The 18,792-nt window shown below is 39.8% G+C and overlaps 1 protein-coding gene across 1 annotated transcript in view; it reads left to right on the top strand.

Moving 5' to 3' along the window:
* The window catches only part of LOC149459183 (uncharacterized), a 262,257-nt gene that overhangs the window by 195,203 nt on the left and 48,262 nt on the right, over nt 1–18,792 (top strand). The window contains exons 18-22 of the mRNA XM_089681550.1: nt 4,377–4,568; nt 10,447–10,585; nt 12,872–12,927; nt 14,648–14,811; nt 15,757–15,907. Of these exons, the coding sequence (XP_089537676.1) occupies nt 4,377–4,568; nt 10,447–10,585; nt 12,872–12,927; nt 14,648–14,811; nt 15,757–15,907 (702 nt within the window). The remainder of the gene's footprint in view (nt 1–4,376; nt 4,569–10,446; nt 10,586–12,871; nt 12,928–14,647; nt 14,812–15,756; nt 15,908–18,792) is intronic.

Here is an 18,792-nt window from a genome sequence, read left to right as displayed (position 1 = left end):
TCCGTAACAATTCTGTCTGTCCCTGAGTAACAATTCTCTGGCACTCAGTAACAATTCTGTCTGTCCCTGAGTAAAAATTCTGTGGCCCTAATTAAAGTTTCTGTGGCCCTAAGTAACAATTCTCTGGCACTCAGTAACAATTCTGTCTGTCCCTGAGTAACAATTCTCTGGCACTCGGTAACAATTCTGTCTGTCCCTGAGTAACAATTCTCTGGCACTCAGTAACAATTCTGTCTGTCCCTGAGTAAAAATTCTGTGGCCCTAATTAAAGTTTCTGTGGCCCTAAGTAACAATTCTCTGGCACTCAGTAACAATTCTGTCTGTCCCTGAGTAACAATTCTCTGGCACTCAGTAACAATTCTGTCTGTCCCTGAGTAAAAATTCTGTGGCCCTAATTAAAGTTTCTGTGGCCCTAAGTAACAATTCTCTGGCACTCAGTAACAATTCTGTCTGTCCCTGAGTAACAATTCTCTGGCACTCGGTAACAATTCTGTCTGTCCCTGAGTAACAATTCTCTGGCACTCAGTAACAATTCTGTCTGTCCCTGAGTAAAAATTCTGTGGCCCTAATTAAAGTTTCTGTGGCCCTAAGTAACAATTCTCTGGCACTCAGTAACAATTCTGTCTGTCCCTGAGTAACAATTCTCTGGCACTCGGTAGCAATTCTGTCTGTCCCTGAGTAACAATTCTCTGGCACTCAGTAACAATTCTGTCTGTCCCTGAGTAAAAATTCTGTGGCCCTAATTAAAGTTTCTGTGGCCCTAAGTAACAATTCTCTGGCACTCAGTAACAATTCTGTCTGTCCCTGAGTAACAATTCTCTGGCACTCCGTAACAATTCTGTCTGTCCCTGAGTAACAATTCTCTGGCACTCCGTAACAATTCTGTCTGTCCCTGAGTATGAATTCTGTGGCCCTAACTAGCGTTTCTTTGTCCCTAAGTAACAGTTCTGTGGCCCTCAGTAACAGTTCTGTGTCTGTGCGAGTAACAATTCTGTGTCTGTGCGAGTAACAATTCTGTGGCCCTAAGTAACAGTTCTGTGGCCTTCAGTAACAATTCTGTGTCTGTGCGAGTAACAATTCTGTGTCTGTGCGAGTAACAATTCTGTGGCCCTAAGTAAAGTTTCTGTGGCCCTAAGTAACAATTCTCTGGCACTCAGTAACAATTCTGTCTGTCCCTGAGTAACAATTCTCTGGCACTCAGTAACAATTCTGTCTGTCCCTGAGTAAAAATTCTGTGGCCCTAAGTAAAGTTTCTGTGGCCCTGAGTAACAATTCTCTGGCACTCAGTAACAATTCTGTCTGTCCCTGAGTAACAATTCTCTGGCACTCAGTAACAATTCTGTCTGTCCCTGAGTAAAAATTCTGTGGCCCTAATTAAAGTTTCTGTGGCCCTAAGTAACAATTCTCTGGCACTCAGTAACAATTCTGTCTGTCCCTGAGTAACAATTCTCTGGCACTCAGTAACAATTCTGTCTGTCCCTGAGTAACAATTCTGTGGCCCTAATAACGTTTCTGTGGCCCTAAGTAACAATTCTCTGGCACTGAGTAACAATTCTGTCTGTCCCTGATTATGAATTCTGTGGCCCTAACTAGCGTTTCTTTGTCCCTAAATAACGATTCTGTGGCCCTCATTAACAAGTCTGTGTCCCTGAGTAATGGTTCTCTGTCCCTAAGTAACTTTTCTCTGTCCCCAATTATCGTTTCTGTGGCCCTAACTCTGTCCCTGTCCCTAGTACAGAGCGGTCTGCCTCTGTTCAATAACTGCAGGCAAATGAAGAATTCCAAAATGGCCGCTATTTATAGCTCGACCATTACACAGTGCTGGCTGGCTGGCTGCTGATAGGCTGATGCGATCACATGTAGTTGAGGAATGCATTATGGGTCAGCGCGCCTTGTCTGCGCGCCTTCCCAGACATCCCCGCTCCGTCGCCGCACATGTCAGCCGCCATTTTCTGAAAAATTTCGATTCGCGCGTCCGAATTAGGCTATTTTTCGGATTCGGCACGAATCGAAATTTTTCCGATATTCGACTCGAATTCCACTTCGGATACTTCGATTCGCTCATCTCTACTGCTAACATTAAATCATATACCAGTGATTACCATAAATAAATACAATAGAAAATGTAGCGCTACTCCTTTAGGTACATACACACATATATATATAACAAATGAATTAGTGATATGTGAACTCAAAATTACATCAAAAGATTGTGATAGTGATATCAATTAAAATTAATTTGTGCCCATTACTCAAAAAATCTACAAAGTTAATTCAGGTAGCCTAAAACAATACATTTTCTATTGTATTTATTGTTTCAAACCAACTCTTCCATCTGGCTCCAGAGATGTGGTAAATGCGCTCAAACAAAAAACATATATTTCAGAGTGCAACACTGTGTGAGTAACCTCAGTAAATGCACTTACATAGGTGTTGTTAAAACTGCTCATCCAACCAGATTATCTTGTTTTATAGATGGTGCCGATTCTCAAACAACACCTCCAAATGAGCTCAATACCCCATAACCCCTAGGTGCAATGCATGCTCACCTTCTCGTTAGACCCATATAATTATAGGTCACAAACACTTGATGTTCATCCAACTCAGTATATTAGCTTCCACCTCTTAGCAGCTACTTTACTCCTCTTGTCCCTTTAAGGGACCAGTCTCTTGCTGTATCCACCCAGATAAATACAGGATGCAAAAAAAATGATTTTTTGCATTCGGCTCGAAATCTCACAAACCTCTTCAAGCTAGAAAGGGATCTGCAATCAGAAAGTAAAAGCTGCGTAAATTCCAGCATCTATACCATAGTTTGCAGACCCTATAACTTTCACACAAACCAATTAATATATACTTATTGGGATTATTTACCAAAGGCATGTAGCAAAATATATTTTGGCCTAAATCTTTGATGAGATTTGTGTTTATTGCATATTTTTTATAACAGAAACGAGAAAATATAATTTTTTTCATAATGCTGTTTTTTTTTGTTTATAGCACAAAAAATAAAAAAACCCAGAGGTGCTCAAATACCACCAAAATAAATTTATATTTGTGGGGAAAAAATGACATAAGTTTTGTTTGGGTACAGCATTGCATGACTGCACAATTACCAGTCAAAATAACAAAGTGGTTAAACTTGCTCCGACTCCCTTCTAAACCTTATTCTATCTATCCAGTGAAAGGAAGATAGGAAGATTACCTATTCTGAGAGTGTTCTGGTCTATGATTGGCTCCCAGTGGCGGTTTCAGCATAGAGGAGGGACAGCCGACAACTGGTGCCCCAAAATAAGCTATGGGTGACATCACCACCCGGTTCTGCAGCCATTGTTTGCAATCTCTCCTCTTCACTGAAAGCAGCCGCTGGAGAGGTCATGTGACCAGACTGGAACAACTCAGAATAGCTAAGTATACACATTTTCCTTTCACTGGGTACATACTGTAGAATAAGATTTAGAAGGAGGGTGAGAGAAGGCTTAGTACCAGTTCACATATATGCAGATTGCATGTGGTTTGAACCGCATCCAATCGCATGACATGTGAAATAACATTGCTTCTTATGGTGCTTGTTCACATATGTCCGGTGCACTGGAATTGCGGATTGAAAAAGAGTCATGTCCTATTTCTAACCAGTGCGGTCCAGTCCAGGGGTGAATTACAGGCTATTGACTTCTATGGGAACCGTTTCTAAACCGCACATGTTATCAGTTGTGAACAGGATAAAGTCTTGACCTGAACCTGATCTAAACCTGACCTGAACTGCTGAACAACTACTGTATCAATTAGCTGTTAAACCTGAGCTTCAATTCAGAACGGACATGTGTGAATCATCTCTTAAGCTTAGGTGTCCGTTTATGAACCAGCGGTAATAGATCGCTGCTCAGTTCTCCGGCATTCTCGGAGAACACAGTTCTCCTGTGAATGCAGTTTATGAAGCAGTTCTCCGAACGAAGGGAGAACGGTCTCCAAACGCTGGAGAACGGTCTACAAACTCTGGAAAACGGCTCATTTTACTATAATCTCGCGGGATTACAGTAAAAGATCAGTTTACTAAGCAGAGGTAAATTATCTCTGCTTAGTTTTCGATCCCTCTGATTCTCCAGCTCTGGGCTGGAGAATCTAGAGGGAGAACACAGATCTCCAGAGAAGGGCTGACATGATCTCCTGAGTGTCATAGACTGTGAATGACCAGAGAATAGCTGAGATCTGTTGAATCGCAGCTATTCTCTGTGTCATAAACGGACACCATAGTTAGAAATAGGCTAGACTTCTACATTAAGATTTAGTAAAGAGCAATATATTCATTTTTCAATTTTGGGTTTATTACCACTTCAAGTTGCATTTCATTATTCGTTGCTTTATATAATCTGTAGATTGGGATACGCGTCATTACGCAGTTGCTGTGGTGAAAAAGTCCAGCTCATTCCAGTTTATTCAGCTGAAAGGAAAGAGGTCCTGTCACTCATGTGTATCAAAGGCGGCTGGCTGGAAAGCTCCTGTAAATGTTCTTGTAGAAAAGAAGTTGTTGTCCTGGGATGACTCTGCAAAAGAATCCATTGAACAAGGTATACAAACTTACACCTGTTGTATAAAGTGCCAATGGCTCAAGCTTGGTAGAGTGAAGCTGATATGGATATGTAGCTCTGATGAAAGATCCAAGAAGTGCCCATTCTCTAAGGATTTAGTCTGCTTTTATTACAAGCAGGGTGACTCTCTTTCAGAATATTAGCATTTCTGACCAATTCAAATTCACCATATAGAACATTTTTGTTTTTGATTCCTAAATAAATTAATATTGTAAATGAAGTTGATGTCAGCATGTGTTTTATGACTGAAGGATTAAAGAAAATCTGCATTGAGGGAAATATACAGTGGCAAGAAATAAGTATGTGAAGCCCTTAGAATTGACTCGTTTTCTGCAGTAATATTCCATAAAATGTAATCTAATTCTCATCTAAGTCACAACAATAGAGAAACACAATGTGCTTAAACTGATAAAACACAAACATATCCGGATCAAACTCAGAATAGACTCACACCCATTAAACCCAAGTTTAATGGGTGTTTTTAATAAAGAAATGTCTCATGTCTTTTTTAAACACACTCATTAAACATTCTTAGTGCTGGAGGAAAAAGGAAGTGAACCCATAGAATACTGACTTCAACAAAAGGTAATTGCAGTCACTAGTTTGCACATATGGAGTCCAACTAATGAAATGTGTCTGGAGGTGTGGTTTAGAGCTACTTTGATTAATAAAAGACACTCAGGAATTTTAAGATAATTGTTCATAAGAAGCATCAGCTAATGTGAACCATGCCTCGCAAAAAGGAGCTTTCTGAAGACATCTGACCAAGAGTAGTTGATCTGTATAAGGCTGGAAAGGGATGCAAAGAAATCTTAAAGTGTTTAGGCATCCATCAGTTAATAGACACATTATCTGTAAATGGAGACAGTTTAGTACTATGGCTATTCTTCCTAGAAGAGGGTGCCCAGCCAAGGTGACTACCAAGTCACAATTCAGAATCTTCAGTGAAGTAAAGAAGAACCTGCAAGCAACAGCTAAAGGCTTGAAGACATCGCTGGAACTGGCAAACATCCCTGTGCACGAGTCTACAATACATATGTCTTTGATCAGGCAGGGTGTCCATGGCAGAACACAAAGAAGGAAGCCACTGCCCAAAAAAAACAAAACATTGCTGCAGTCCTGAAATTTGCCAAAGAGCACCTTGGCAAACTGCAATGCCATTGGGAAAATGTTTTGTAGACTGATGAAGCAAAAGTTGAATTGTTTGGGAAAAACACTCAGCACTATGTATGACACAAAAAGGGCACAGCTTACCAACATCATCCCAACAGTTAAGTATGGTGGTGACAACATCATGATTAGGGTTTTCTTCACTGCATCAGGACCTGGACCACTTGCCATAATCAATTAAAATCAAAATTAATCAAATTTAATTCCCAAGTTTACCTAAATATCCTACAATGTGATGTCAGGGTAGCTGTCCACTAGCTGAAACTTAGCAGAAGCTGGGAGATGCAGCAGGACGGAGACCTTAACCCCTTCACGCCTAAGGGTAAAACACATCTTAATGCCTAAGCACAATTTTGCAATGTTGACATGTTAGTAAAACCGTACATATCATCACAACTACTTTGTACATCCAGGTGATCTAGACCTTTTTTTTTTTTTTTTAGTTTTTTTTTAGTTTTTCAGGACAAATTGGGCTTTCATTTGGTGGTAAATGGTAATGGATATATCATGATTTTTTTTTTTTATTATCAAAGGAAAACTGGCCCAAAATAAAAAATATATATTTTTTTAATTTACCATAACCTACCACCAAAGAACCCAAATAAATTTTTCAGCTCTTGATGATCGCAGCGATACCATATATGTGTATGTTATTTGTTGTTTGTACCTGTAGTACAGCCCAGAAACAATAATGCGCATTTTGTTTTTTATTTTTTTTGGGGGGGGGGTTTACCTAAAACACACTGACACTAACTGACACTGATACCAATTTAAAAAACAAAAAAAGCCTGACCTTTTGACTTTTGATCCTGACTTTGACCCAAACACTTACCCTGGCAATGAACTAGATCAAACCTTGATCTAGGTAATTTTTCTTTATTTTTTTATTTTATTTTTTAATAGTTATTTATCCCTTTTTATGTTTTTTTACAAACATTTTTTTTTCTCTATGCCAGGAGTTAGAGAGATACAATGTATCTCTATCCTCCATTCATAGAGAAAAAAAAGAGGGGGGGGGGGTCTATACAGTAACTGATCACTGTGATAGCCAATCAGAGGCTATCACAGCGATCACGTGACCCAGAATCGGCCATCCCGAGTCCCGATCATTAGAACGGGACCCGGGGCTCTCAGTGACACCCCGGTCTTTGTGCTGGGAATGCTCTGTATGGCAGGATCCCAGCAGAAAGACAGGCACGCAAATATGCGGTCCCACAGAAAAAAGCCCAGTTCTGTGAGGCCGCATATTTGTGTGATATAGGCGCAAAGGGGTTAAGCATTGAAGTAAATCCAGTACAGATTGGCTTCAGAAAAAGAAAATGAGTCTTGAGGGGCCCTGTCAGAGCCAAAACCTTAACCCGATAGAGATGCTGTGGAATGACCTCAAGAAAGCTGTTCAAACACCAGACATCCTACAAATGTGTCTGAGCTGAAGCAGTTTTGTAAAGAAGGATTGTTAAAAATGTATCCTGAACATTGTGCAGGTCTGATCCAGAGCTACCGAAAAGAGGCCAAAGGAGGTTTGACCAGCAATTAACTTGAATGTTTAAAGGATATGTTCAATAAAAACACAAGATAGAAATGTTTATATGTTATCAGCTTAAGCACATTGTGTTTGTCTATTGCTGTGACTTAGATGAGGATCAGGTCAAAATTTTATGGCAAATTACTGGAGAAAACCAGTTAATTTCAAGGGGTTCACATACTTTTTATTGACACAGTATGAGCTGCCATTGCTGGCCCTCTTTTGAACATTCTAGTTGCTTGTCTTTATCTGGGTTCAATACCTTCTAAATTACTTGAGTAACATTTCATTAGAGTGAAGTCAGAACTTCCATACTTTTTATCAGGTCAGTAACACAGTGGTTAAAGTCGCCCTGAAAAAAAAGATACTTACTGGTCAAAGCTGTAATGAAGACAAATTACTGCTCAAGGAGTCTTCATTATTCAACACCTACTGGAGTTTCATATTCCTAGTCATCCTCTGTCCTGACTGGTTTGATCTGCCACCCCTATGTCAACAGGGTACACAGTAGTGGCCAGTGAATTAGAAAAAAGACTCAAGTTCATCTAGTTCAACAAATTTTGGGAGGTTTGCCCTAATTTCTTTTGCAACCCATCATTCACTTTTGATTCTTGTGCCCTTGATTTATTTTTACATATTATGTCATGTTCTTTGTTATCTTGAAATGATGATAGTGTTCCTTAATTGTTATATTTTTTTAAATGCCCTTTTCTTATTCTTTAGGCCTTTTTAAACTTTAGTTTTAATGTAGCCTTTTAAATGTGCTGCCCATTGGAATATATTTCACAGTGTGTTTCCATACAGTTACAATATTACCTCCCAGCCTAAGTCTTGGAGAGCAGCCCTCAGCATTAGAAATGTTGCTCTCTTATAATTATTTTATATTATATATTATTGTATCTTATTAATATATATTATATCTTATAGTATGGGCTTGTTGTTTACAGCTTACATTGAATGAAATCATATTATAGTCACTATTTTTATATGAAAGTAAGCTCTGCATGGTTTGAGATTACCAGGTCCAGCAGAGCATCATTTTCAGTTGGAGCTTCATTAGATTATACCATAAACTTGCCTTGTAATAAGTTTATGCATTTCTACAATTTCTAACGTAAACCAATAAGTGCAGTGCAGGATCAGAAACCTATTTCACATTCTGCAGATTCTTTGAGCATTGGTTTCTTTTTACAACAAAGATTGGCAGTGTGAAAGGTATTTCCAGAGAGACAAGTTTGCAATAGCACCCATCTTCCTACAAGGAAGCACCATGCCCAACATGACAGCTGGAGAAAAGAGAAAGCACAGTAAGCAAATTAAAGCCCAAGGAAGAACTTAACTCTATGACAAGTTTTTTTTAATGCCTTCTGTTCCCCATTTGGATTAAATCTGAGAAGGCCTAAAACTTCTGACAGTATTTTTATTCCTTCCTGTTCCGAGGACATCAGCACCCCTCATTTCTTGCACAGGCATAACAGGGGGGCAGGAAGTGAAGAAAAGTCTTCCCAAAGGCTCCAAAGACAGAAATAAAAACCTGATAGGAATTTCCACTCTTTCCAACTGTATCCAAAATGTAAAAAAAATGGTTAAACATAGGCAAGTTTCAACTGTTTATATCAATCATGTGGGGTCGGCAACAAGGTGAGAATAGAACTGTAGAAACTTTATTGTAGATTCAGAGTATAAAAGTACTAGAAGGCAACCAACACTAGTTGAGTGTTGCATGTCTCCTAGGACTTTTATACTCTGCATCTTCAATAAAGCTTCTACAGTTCTATTCTCACCTTGTTGCTGACCCCACGTGATTGATATATGCAAGTTGAGCGGATGGAGACTGTGGAAATGCCATGGCGAGACCTATACTCCTTCTGGAATATTTTATAGGGGTTGTAGCACTTTTCCTTTGTATGTGTAAGTTTTGTAACTGTTAGTCTGCCTAAAATGTATATTTCATATTTTGGTGTGCAGATTTGACATTTTTATCTATCTCACACAAACATGATTGGTGAGATCTTTGCCCTTAAATTCCTTTATTTTATTTATCTCAGAGAGAGTGACGGTTGACATTCTGGAGAATTCATAAAGTGTGTCGTAGACGTTCCCCATCAGGCCCTGCCCAACCAGTGACCATATTTGGGTAATGGCATTACCTGTGTCTCTGGCCCCTTTGGTTACGCTTAGTTTCTGTCTGGGAAATCTCCCTGCAGACAGCTAAATGGGGCTGGTGATACAGCACTGTGTGGGAAGCTGTCACATTCAGTACATGATGGCTTCTCGGCATAGACATGACCCGCTCTAAATTCTGGTATATCTCCGTACAACAGCTCAGAAATGGTCCTATTTACTGCCAGTTTGCTAATTTGAGAACTGGCTTTAATTCTTTAAAAAGTCGTCGCTGTTGTAGAAACGCATTCTTAAAGTGGCAGCACTAAGAACTACCTGAATTTGCTGCGCATCAGTAATTTTATTGACACTGGCACAAATTTGTGCCTGAATTAGGCACATGTGGTTCTCAAAGGAACAACAGAAGTCTTTCGTTAGGGCTATTTTCAATTGCCATGTTTGTTGTAGCTCTGCCTTAAGCACTGCTCCTGGTATTGTCCTATTCCTCAGACACTTACTTTTATTAACAAGTTAGCAAAATGATAGTTACGATGAAAAAGGCACATACTGATAACTCTCAACAAACTTTGTCTTAACATAAAGCAACATTAATAGACAATAATTGTATTATTTTGCTCACTTTCCTCTGATTCAGACTTTCTGCAAGTTGCATATATCTAGCTACTTGTTTTTAAGGGCTTCATAAACCTTCCTACCTTCACCTTGTGTTTTACACTTGAATAAGATGCGCATTGATCATGTAGCTTCAGTGTCATTTTTGGTCTGTATGCACAATCCATAGTAGAGAAGAACCATCACATTCTGGTGTCAGAAGTTTCTGTTTGTTTGATACCTGAGGCTCCTGTTATTGTCCTATTCCTCAGACACTTACTTGTATTAACAAGTTGTTAGCAAAATGATAGTTACGATGGAAAATGCACATACTGATAACTCTTAACAAACTTTGTCTTAACATAAAGCAACATTAATAGACAATAATTGTATTATTTTGCTCACTTTCCTCTGATTCAGACTGTTAATGAGATTATTTTTATTCAGCTGTGTCAAAGTTCTTCTCAGCCAGTTGCATTCCAGGAGCAACTGAAACCAACCTTTGCGAGCAATGTATGGGAGAGGAAGGGAAGAAGTGTAAGAGCAGCCATGATGAGCCATACTATGGCAACCATGGAGCATTCAGGTGAGTACAAACAGCCCAAATGTCGTACTCAGCTTACATTTGTTCGTCCATAGCCAGTTGCATTCCAGGAGCAACTGAAAACATGTGGCATGACATTGCAGAGGTTAATGCATGACCTCTGTCTGTAGTCTGAGAACTGCATTTTCCTGTGAGGCCGCTAAATATCCTGTAGGATATTTTGGTAAACTTGGGAATTCATTTACCCTCAATGATGGCAAGTGCTCCAGGCCCTGAGGGAGCAAAGCAAGCCCAAATCATGATGTTGCCTCCACCATACTTAACCACTTCCCCCTCCACCATATTTAACCGCGTCCCATCCGTCCTATAGCAGAAATACTGTGTGCAAAATCACATGTACAGTATATAAATGTGATTTTGCAGTTATGGGTAGGAGGCTGCGCCCCCTACTCGGAACTGCAAAATCGCCCGACAATCACCGACAGGGAAGAGGACTGTTTTGTTTACTAACAGTCCACCTCCCTGTCGACTTGGGCACACTGTTCTGGATGGCCGTGCACAGCACATTCATCCAGAGCAGTGTGATTACAGTGAAACCCACACACATTGCCCCCTAGTATAACACTCCCTGCACACAGTGAACCCTTTGATCACCCCTCACGTTAACCCCTTCCTGCCCAGTGTCATTGGTACAGTGTCAGAGCTTGTTTTTTATTTTGCTGAGGCAGCAAAGAAAGCCCAAATCATGATGTTGCCTCCACCATACTTAACCACTTCCCCCTCCACCATACTTAACCACGTCCCATCCGCCCTATAGCAGAAATACTGCTACAGGGCGGCACAGGTGTGCAGAATCACGTGTATATAAACGTGATTTTGCATTTCTGGGTAGGGGGCATGCGCAAGCTACGCCCCCTACTCGGAACTGCAAAATCGCCCATGCCAGGTGATTTCTGATAATAACCGACGGGGACGAGGACTGTTTTGTTTACTAACAGTCGTCTTCACCGTCGGCTTGGGCACACTGCTTCAGAGCAGTGTGATTACAGTGAAACCCACACACACACCGCCCCCTAGTAAAACACTCCCTGCACACAGTGAACGCTTTTTTTTTAGCACTGATCACTGTATTAGTGTCACTGGGGATGTCAGTGACACCAAGCCCGTTCCCCCCAGTGTCAGAATGTGATTGCCACCATTACTAGTAAAAAAAAAAAGAAAAAAACCCCAGTATATATACCGCCATTTTGTAAACACTTTAACTTTCACGTAAACCAATTCATTTACAAGTATTGGGATTTTTTTTATAGCAAAGACATGTAGCAGAATACATTTTGGCCTAAATTTATGACGAAATTAGATTTTTTAAAATTTTTTTACTGCACATGTTTAATAGCAAAAAGTCAAATTGTCGGTCTTTTTTTATAGCGCAAAAAATAAAAACTGCACAGGCAATCAAATACCACCAAAAGAAAGGATGTAAATTTAATTTGGGTGCAGCGTTGCATGACCACACAATTGTCAGTCAAGGTAACGCAGCGCCGTAATGCAAAAAATGGCCTGGCCAGGAAGGGGGGTAAATCCTTAGGGGGGGCAAGTGGTTAAGCACATTGTTTTTGTGATTTAGATTAAATCAGATTGCATTTTATGGCAAATTACTGGAGAAACCCAGTTAATTCCAAGGGGTTCACAAACTTTTCTTGCCACTGTACTTACTTATTTTGAACACGCTTCAGTCTGGTCACATGATCCTGTGTTAGCCAGCAACTGGGTGTGGGGGAAAAGGAGAAAGTGTTTGACAATGACTGGGAAAGCCCGGAGCAGTGACATCACCCAAAGGCTCCTATGGCCTATCCATTGTTGTTGCTCTCTACTCTCCCATGTAGTCACCGCTGACTGACAAAAGGGAGCGAAAACACATGGCTGGACTGGAGAGCCCTGAAAATAGATAATTAGAGGCTTCTTTTTTACACAGGTTAGTTAACATAGTGTTGGGGGGGTGTTTTTAAGGTTAGTCAGGTGTGCGCTGATATTCTACTTTAAATGATCATTAGGTACTAATACTAAAATTTAAAATAAAGAATTTGGGGACTATTTATAAATGTTTTCAAATAGGACTCACATAACTTTCACTGATGATACACTGATATTTTATAATTGGAGTCAATTGTGTTTACTAAAAACATCAAATCATGAGCACAAGTTCAGTTTGCCTCATTTTGCACTGTAGAAAATGATCTCCTAGGTGTATAATTTGTACAGTAAAGAAATGAGTCACAGTATAAAGTAATGATGTAATATTTGCATATGTCTATTTTCTAATTACAGATGTTTGAAAGATGACAAAGGAGATGTAGCTTTTCTGACATGTGCAGCTTTGTCAGGTAAGTTGACAACTCATTAGGAATACCTGCATAGTTACATAGTTGCACACAGGTCCATGCTGTTCAATGTGTGTAACCACTTCCTGGGGGAGAGAGTTCCACATTTTAGTTGCCCTAACAGTAAAGACCCCCTTCCTCCATCTAAGGTTAATCTGCATTTTTTATAACCTTTGATATATTTTGTATATTGCAATAATGTTCCCTTTTAAGAGCTTCTTCTCCACACTGAATAATTGTAATCTATGTAATCTGTCATCGTAGCTGAGGTCCTTCCATCCTCCTTATCAATTTTGTTTTCCTTCACTGAACTCTCTAATTCAGCAAATTCTGTCCTGAGGATTGGTGACCAAAATTGAACTGCATATTCAAGATGAGAACGACCTTTCATAAATCCATGTTGGTGGTCACTTACGCCACCTTTATCGCAGACAAATTAATGTGCAGAGTTCTTTTTCATCCCCTCAAATACCTTACATACTACTGATGGTAGGCCGACTGATCTGTAGTTTTATTGCTATGCATCTCGATCCTTTCTAGCAAGTTGGTACCTCATTTGCTGTACCATTCCAGTCAGTAACAAATCTATAAAAGTTACAAATAGTAGCATGGCTATAACTGAACTAAGTTCCTTAAGGACTTGTTAAACTTTTTTATTTCCAGGTTTCTATATTTAACCTTTCAGATATGTGGATGCAGTGCAATAATTCAAACAACTCAAAAATATAAAATGAATTTACTTGGTTTAAAGATGTATTACAGATGATAAAATGGATAAACACAGCAACATTCAAGTCCAAGGAAGCCCCTAAATGTATTTGAAATTCCTGGAAGTGATAGTCCTCTTTCCTCAGGCACTTTGTCCCTTAAAGTCCTGAGTAAGCTTGAATGAAGTTGTATTTATCTATTTTATCATCTGTAATACATCTTTAAACCAAGCTAAGCTAATTCCTTTTATTATTAAACTTTGATGATCACATCCACATATCTGAAAGGTTAAATATAGGAACCTGGAAGTAATAAAGTTTAACCCTTTAAGACAACTTGGGAGTGTAATCCCCATGCAGGCAAACATGGCCCTTGCATAGGTTTACATTTAAGTACTCCCTAAGCCACTTGGACCTGGTGATCTGTTCACATGGAGTTCCCCTAGTATTTTTTGTACCTTGTTTCTTTTCTGCCACAGAGGTACCATCGGTAAAACGTCATTAGTATTACTGTTAAGACTACTGAGCCCATCTTTTTCATTTGTGAAAACTGAAGAGAAAATCTTATTACATCTGTCATTCGTTACCTGCTTCCCTGGTTTATTTGTTATGGGGCCTAACCTCATAACATTTTAACTATTGGTATATTTAAAAAAAAATATTGGATTCCTTTCACATACTGTAGCATTGTGTTTTTTAAATTCTATTTTAGGCTTTTTGATTGCTCCCTATAATTTCTACTTGCATTGCTTGTAAATCTAGAATGCCAAGGGTGTCACTTCTACTTTGTCTGTTGCACTGAATCCTGTATTTTGTTCTGTCAGGCCTTGTAAGATACAGCTTCATCTTTATAAAAACGTTGTCTATGTGATCCCCAGTTACCTTAAGTAGTATGCAAAAAATCTCAGACTTGCAATGTGGTTCCCCTCTATACTCTATGTATAAATATATGTATGCACAAAAAATAACAATGAATGCAGCTTTTTTTATATGATTATTAACCACTGTATCTGCAGATGAACATTCAGAGGTGTATGAGCTTCTGTGTCCAGACAATACTAGGAAGCTCATTAACAAGTGCAAGGAGTGTAACTTAGGTAAAGTTCCAGCAGGTGCAGTGGTGACCAGACAAATCGGTGACAAGACTGAGGACATCAATAACTTTCTTATGGAGGCTCAGGTAGAAGCATGGTCCCCATACTGATAATGTAATGTAAGCAATTAACAGTGATGGAATCTAGTTGGAATGTTACTATGGAATCTTTAAGTTTATGTTTGCCAAAATTAAAATTACTGGCATGGGGTCTCTTTTTTCAGCATAATGTAGCAGAGAAAACATCCACTTCCTTGCAGCTCTCTTCATCTCTCCAGACTAAGGGGTCCTCAGAATAATTGGAAATGAAACAGAGCACACTGGTATAGTGTAAGAGGTCTAAACATATTTAGTTGGTTAAAATAAATATATTGTACTCACAAAAGTGATAAAATTACATACATCTCTAATTTCCATAAGGAAATCTGTGTAATTCAGTCCATATGAAAAACTATTTGCCAACAGAAATCTGCCCTAAGTGGAAATGTATATAAAAAGTGCTTACATTTCCATAAAGCAGCACTCACAAGATAACCACACAAATATGAACACAATAATGTTGCACTGTACCTTTAAGAGTAAAGATTCCAATTTATGCAAATGCATATAGGTTGAGTGAAAGACAAATCATGTGAAATCAACAGTGTATACAAAACATTTATAATATACAAAAGTCCATAAATCAGTCCAAACGTGACCATAAAAGTGCAGATGTTAAACTGCAAACCCACTGTTTACTGTGCAAAACAAAGGTACTCAAAGAATATACAGAGGCAAGCTCCGCTAAACCGTGCACACCTCTGCATCCCTGGGCAGGTCAACACAGCCCTCGCGTGGGGTATAGATTTTGTACAAGGCCTCAGTAATAGCAGCACTTATAGATTATTCTATTAGTGGTTAATACTTCTAGTGAAGTACTTGTAATATCATTCTGTTAAAATGTGTGGACCAAGAATAATGACAAAGTTATTATATCTTCTTCATACACCTTTCCGAATGAACTCTTTAATATTATCCCTTTGTTGATTACAGAAAATGCAATGCCAATTGTTCAGTTCTGCACATGGGAAAGATTTGATGTTTGAAGATTCCACCAAACAATTAGCTCTTCTCTCATCTGAGGTGGATGTGTTCCTCTTTCTCGGAGTAAAATTCTTTAATTCCATGAAAGCACTGACTGAAGGTATGTGGTGCAAAAGGTGGATTTATCAATGAACAATCTGTTTACATATTTGCCCACATTATTGAGACCATTCTGATCAGTTCCTGACTCCAGGAACTGTCAGCCTTGCAATGCCTCATGGGACTTGTAGTTCTGCAACAGCTGGATGGCCACAGGTTGAGCACCCATGCCTTAGAATAATCCTGGGTGTCCCTGTCTCATGCATGTTTTATAGCTGTCAGTGCTAGTTGTCCCTAAACCCCTTACATCTCAGTGCTCAGATGTACAGTGCATCCAGAAAGTATTTACAGTGCTTAACTTTTGCCACATTTTGTTATGTTACGGCCTTATTCCAAAATGGATTAAATATTTTTTTTTCCTCAACATTCTACAAACAATACCCCATAATGACAACGTGAAAGAAGTTTTGAAATCTTTGCAATTTATTAAAAATAAAAGGCAAAAAAAACACATGTACATAAATATTCACAGCCTTTGCTGAAGCACCTTTAGCACCAATTACAGCCTCAGGCTGTGAATACTTATGTACATGTGTTTTTGGTTTTTTTTTTCATTTTTTATGTTTAATAAATTGCAAAGATTTCAAAACAAACTTCTTTCATGTTGGAGTTTGTTTTGCCCAAGCCTGCTTAGATTGCGGATTGAGTGGTCTGCAACCATTACATCAGAGACTTTCTTTCCACGCCATTCAGCCCCGAAAACTATTCCTTTTTACCTTTTTATCAAAGGGGTAAACAGACTTTTAAAGAGGGAGGTGAGACTCCCATGGGTGTCAGATATGAACAGCCTCCTAACCCAAAAAGACTCTCTTCCTTGAGAGAGACACAAGATACTATGCTGGCAGGGCCAGTGACTGGAATATGTGGCAACCAATTGGCCTTTAGTACGTGAGCTTAAGGGATATAACCTGGGAAAGTGTATGTCATTATTTTCCAAGCCTGTTCTTGCAGCATACTGGGAAACTAAGACTGGAAGGCAGGTAAGTTCATTTACAACAGAAGGACATGTTGTAGAGGCACTCTGGGAGCCTCATCACATTGGTCCATGCCAGTTTGGTGGACCCTGCCAAGCTTGTCAGAGACCAAATGGAAATACTTTCTATATACAGCGATGCTAAAGACTACCTTACTGTGGTGCTCTCAGTGGAGACATCTGGTGGAACTGTAGAGCATGTGGGTGTGGTTGAGAACTTGCAACACAGTAATACTGGGCTGTGATTTTTCATTGTTTTTGGAGCTGTGGGGGGAAAATTAGGTAACCAGTTCTGAAAATGTTTCTGAAGTAAATGATATTACTATTATACCCAAACTTTGAGAGGGTTCTTGACACCCCTACATCAGTCTATGGGACTTTAACTTGTAAATTCAACGTGCCCATTTTATAGGCTTATATGCAAGTTATTGGCCATAAAAAGGGTAGGGGTACTGACCTGAAGGACATGAATCAGTGAAAAAAAAAAGGGGTTTTCAAAGGGGCACTCATTTTTCATTGGTTAAAGTAAAAAAAAATGAAACATTTCTTTAGCTATCATTCCTGGTAGGACTTTTAAGGGGAACCCCACCTCCCAAAAATGGGGGGGTAGTGCGTGGAGTTCTCCCTAAAAGCAATACCAGGCCTTTTAGGCCTGGTAGGACTTTTAAGGGGAACCCCATCTCCAAAAATAGAGGAAACAAGTGTGGGGTCCCCCCTAAATTCCTACCAGACCCTTGATCTGAGCATAGGTCTGGCTGGGCAGGAAAGGAGGGGACGAGTGATCGCCCCGCCGCCCTTCTTGAACCATACCAGGCCACATGCCCTGAGCAAGAGGGGGCCTTGGGGTAGGGGGGCAAAGCACCTTGTCCCCATGTTGACAAGGGCCTCTTCCCCACAACCCTGGGCTGTGGTTGTGGGGGGTCTTCCGGAGGCGACTTATCAGAAAATGGAAGCTCCCTTTAACAAAGGGGCCCCCAGGTCCTGGCCCTCCCCTTGTGAATGAGTATGGGGTACATAGTACCCCTACCCATTCGCCAAAAACATTTAAAATGTGAATAAAAAACACAATAGTTTTTTTCCTTTATTAAAAAAAAGCCCAAAAAATTGTTCCATCATTTTAATCCATTGTCAAACATGGCGTCCAGCGTTGGGACGATGACACCTGAAATTAAAAAATGGCCCCCGACCTGCCTGCACCCACCAAGCACTTTCCGCTATCTGACATTTGCTGGTCAAATGTAAACAATTGGGCGGGGCTAGCATTGATGTCACCATTAGGCCCGCCCAATTGTGCCCTGATTGGCCAAAGCATTGCACCTGACCTGTGGTCAGGTGCATTGCTTTGGCCAATCACAATGCACTGTCAGACCGCAGTGCATTCTGGGGCGTGGCGGGCGAATAGCCCGCCTAATGCCCTTACCATTCAGGTGTTCACCTTCACTGAAACTATTGCACAGGTGGCAACCTATCATGGTACCACACTTGAATTCACTGAGCTCCTGAGAGAGACCCATTCTTTCACATACAGTTGCAAGAAAAAGTATTTGAACCCCTTGGGATTACGTGGAGTTTTGCATGAATTGGGCATAAAATGTGCTCTGAACTTCATCTAAGTCACAACAATAGAAGAACACAGTCTGCTGAACATAATACTACACAAACATTAGATGTTGCCATGGTTTAATTGCACATAACATGTAAACATTCACAGTGCAGGGAGGAAAAAGTATGTGACCCTTTGGACTTAATAACTGGTTGACCATCCATTGACAGCAATAACCTCAACCAAACGTTTCCTGTAGTTGCAGATCAGACCTGCACAACGATCTGGAGTAATTTTGGACCACTCCTCTTCTCAAAACTGTTTCAGTGTAGCAATATTCTTGGGATGTCTGGTGTGAATCGCTCTCTTA

Source organism: Staurois parvus, unplaced genomic scaffold, assembly GCF_062004578.1.
Source record: "Staurois parvus isolate SC_StPar_1 unplaced genomic scaffold, SC_StPar_1.0 ptg000270l, whole genome shotgun sequence".
Lineage (NCBI taxonomy): Eukaryota > Metazoa > Chordata > Amphibia > Anura > Ranidae > Staurois > Staurois parvus.
This window is presented reverse-complemented; position numbering and strand designations above follow the sequence as displayed.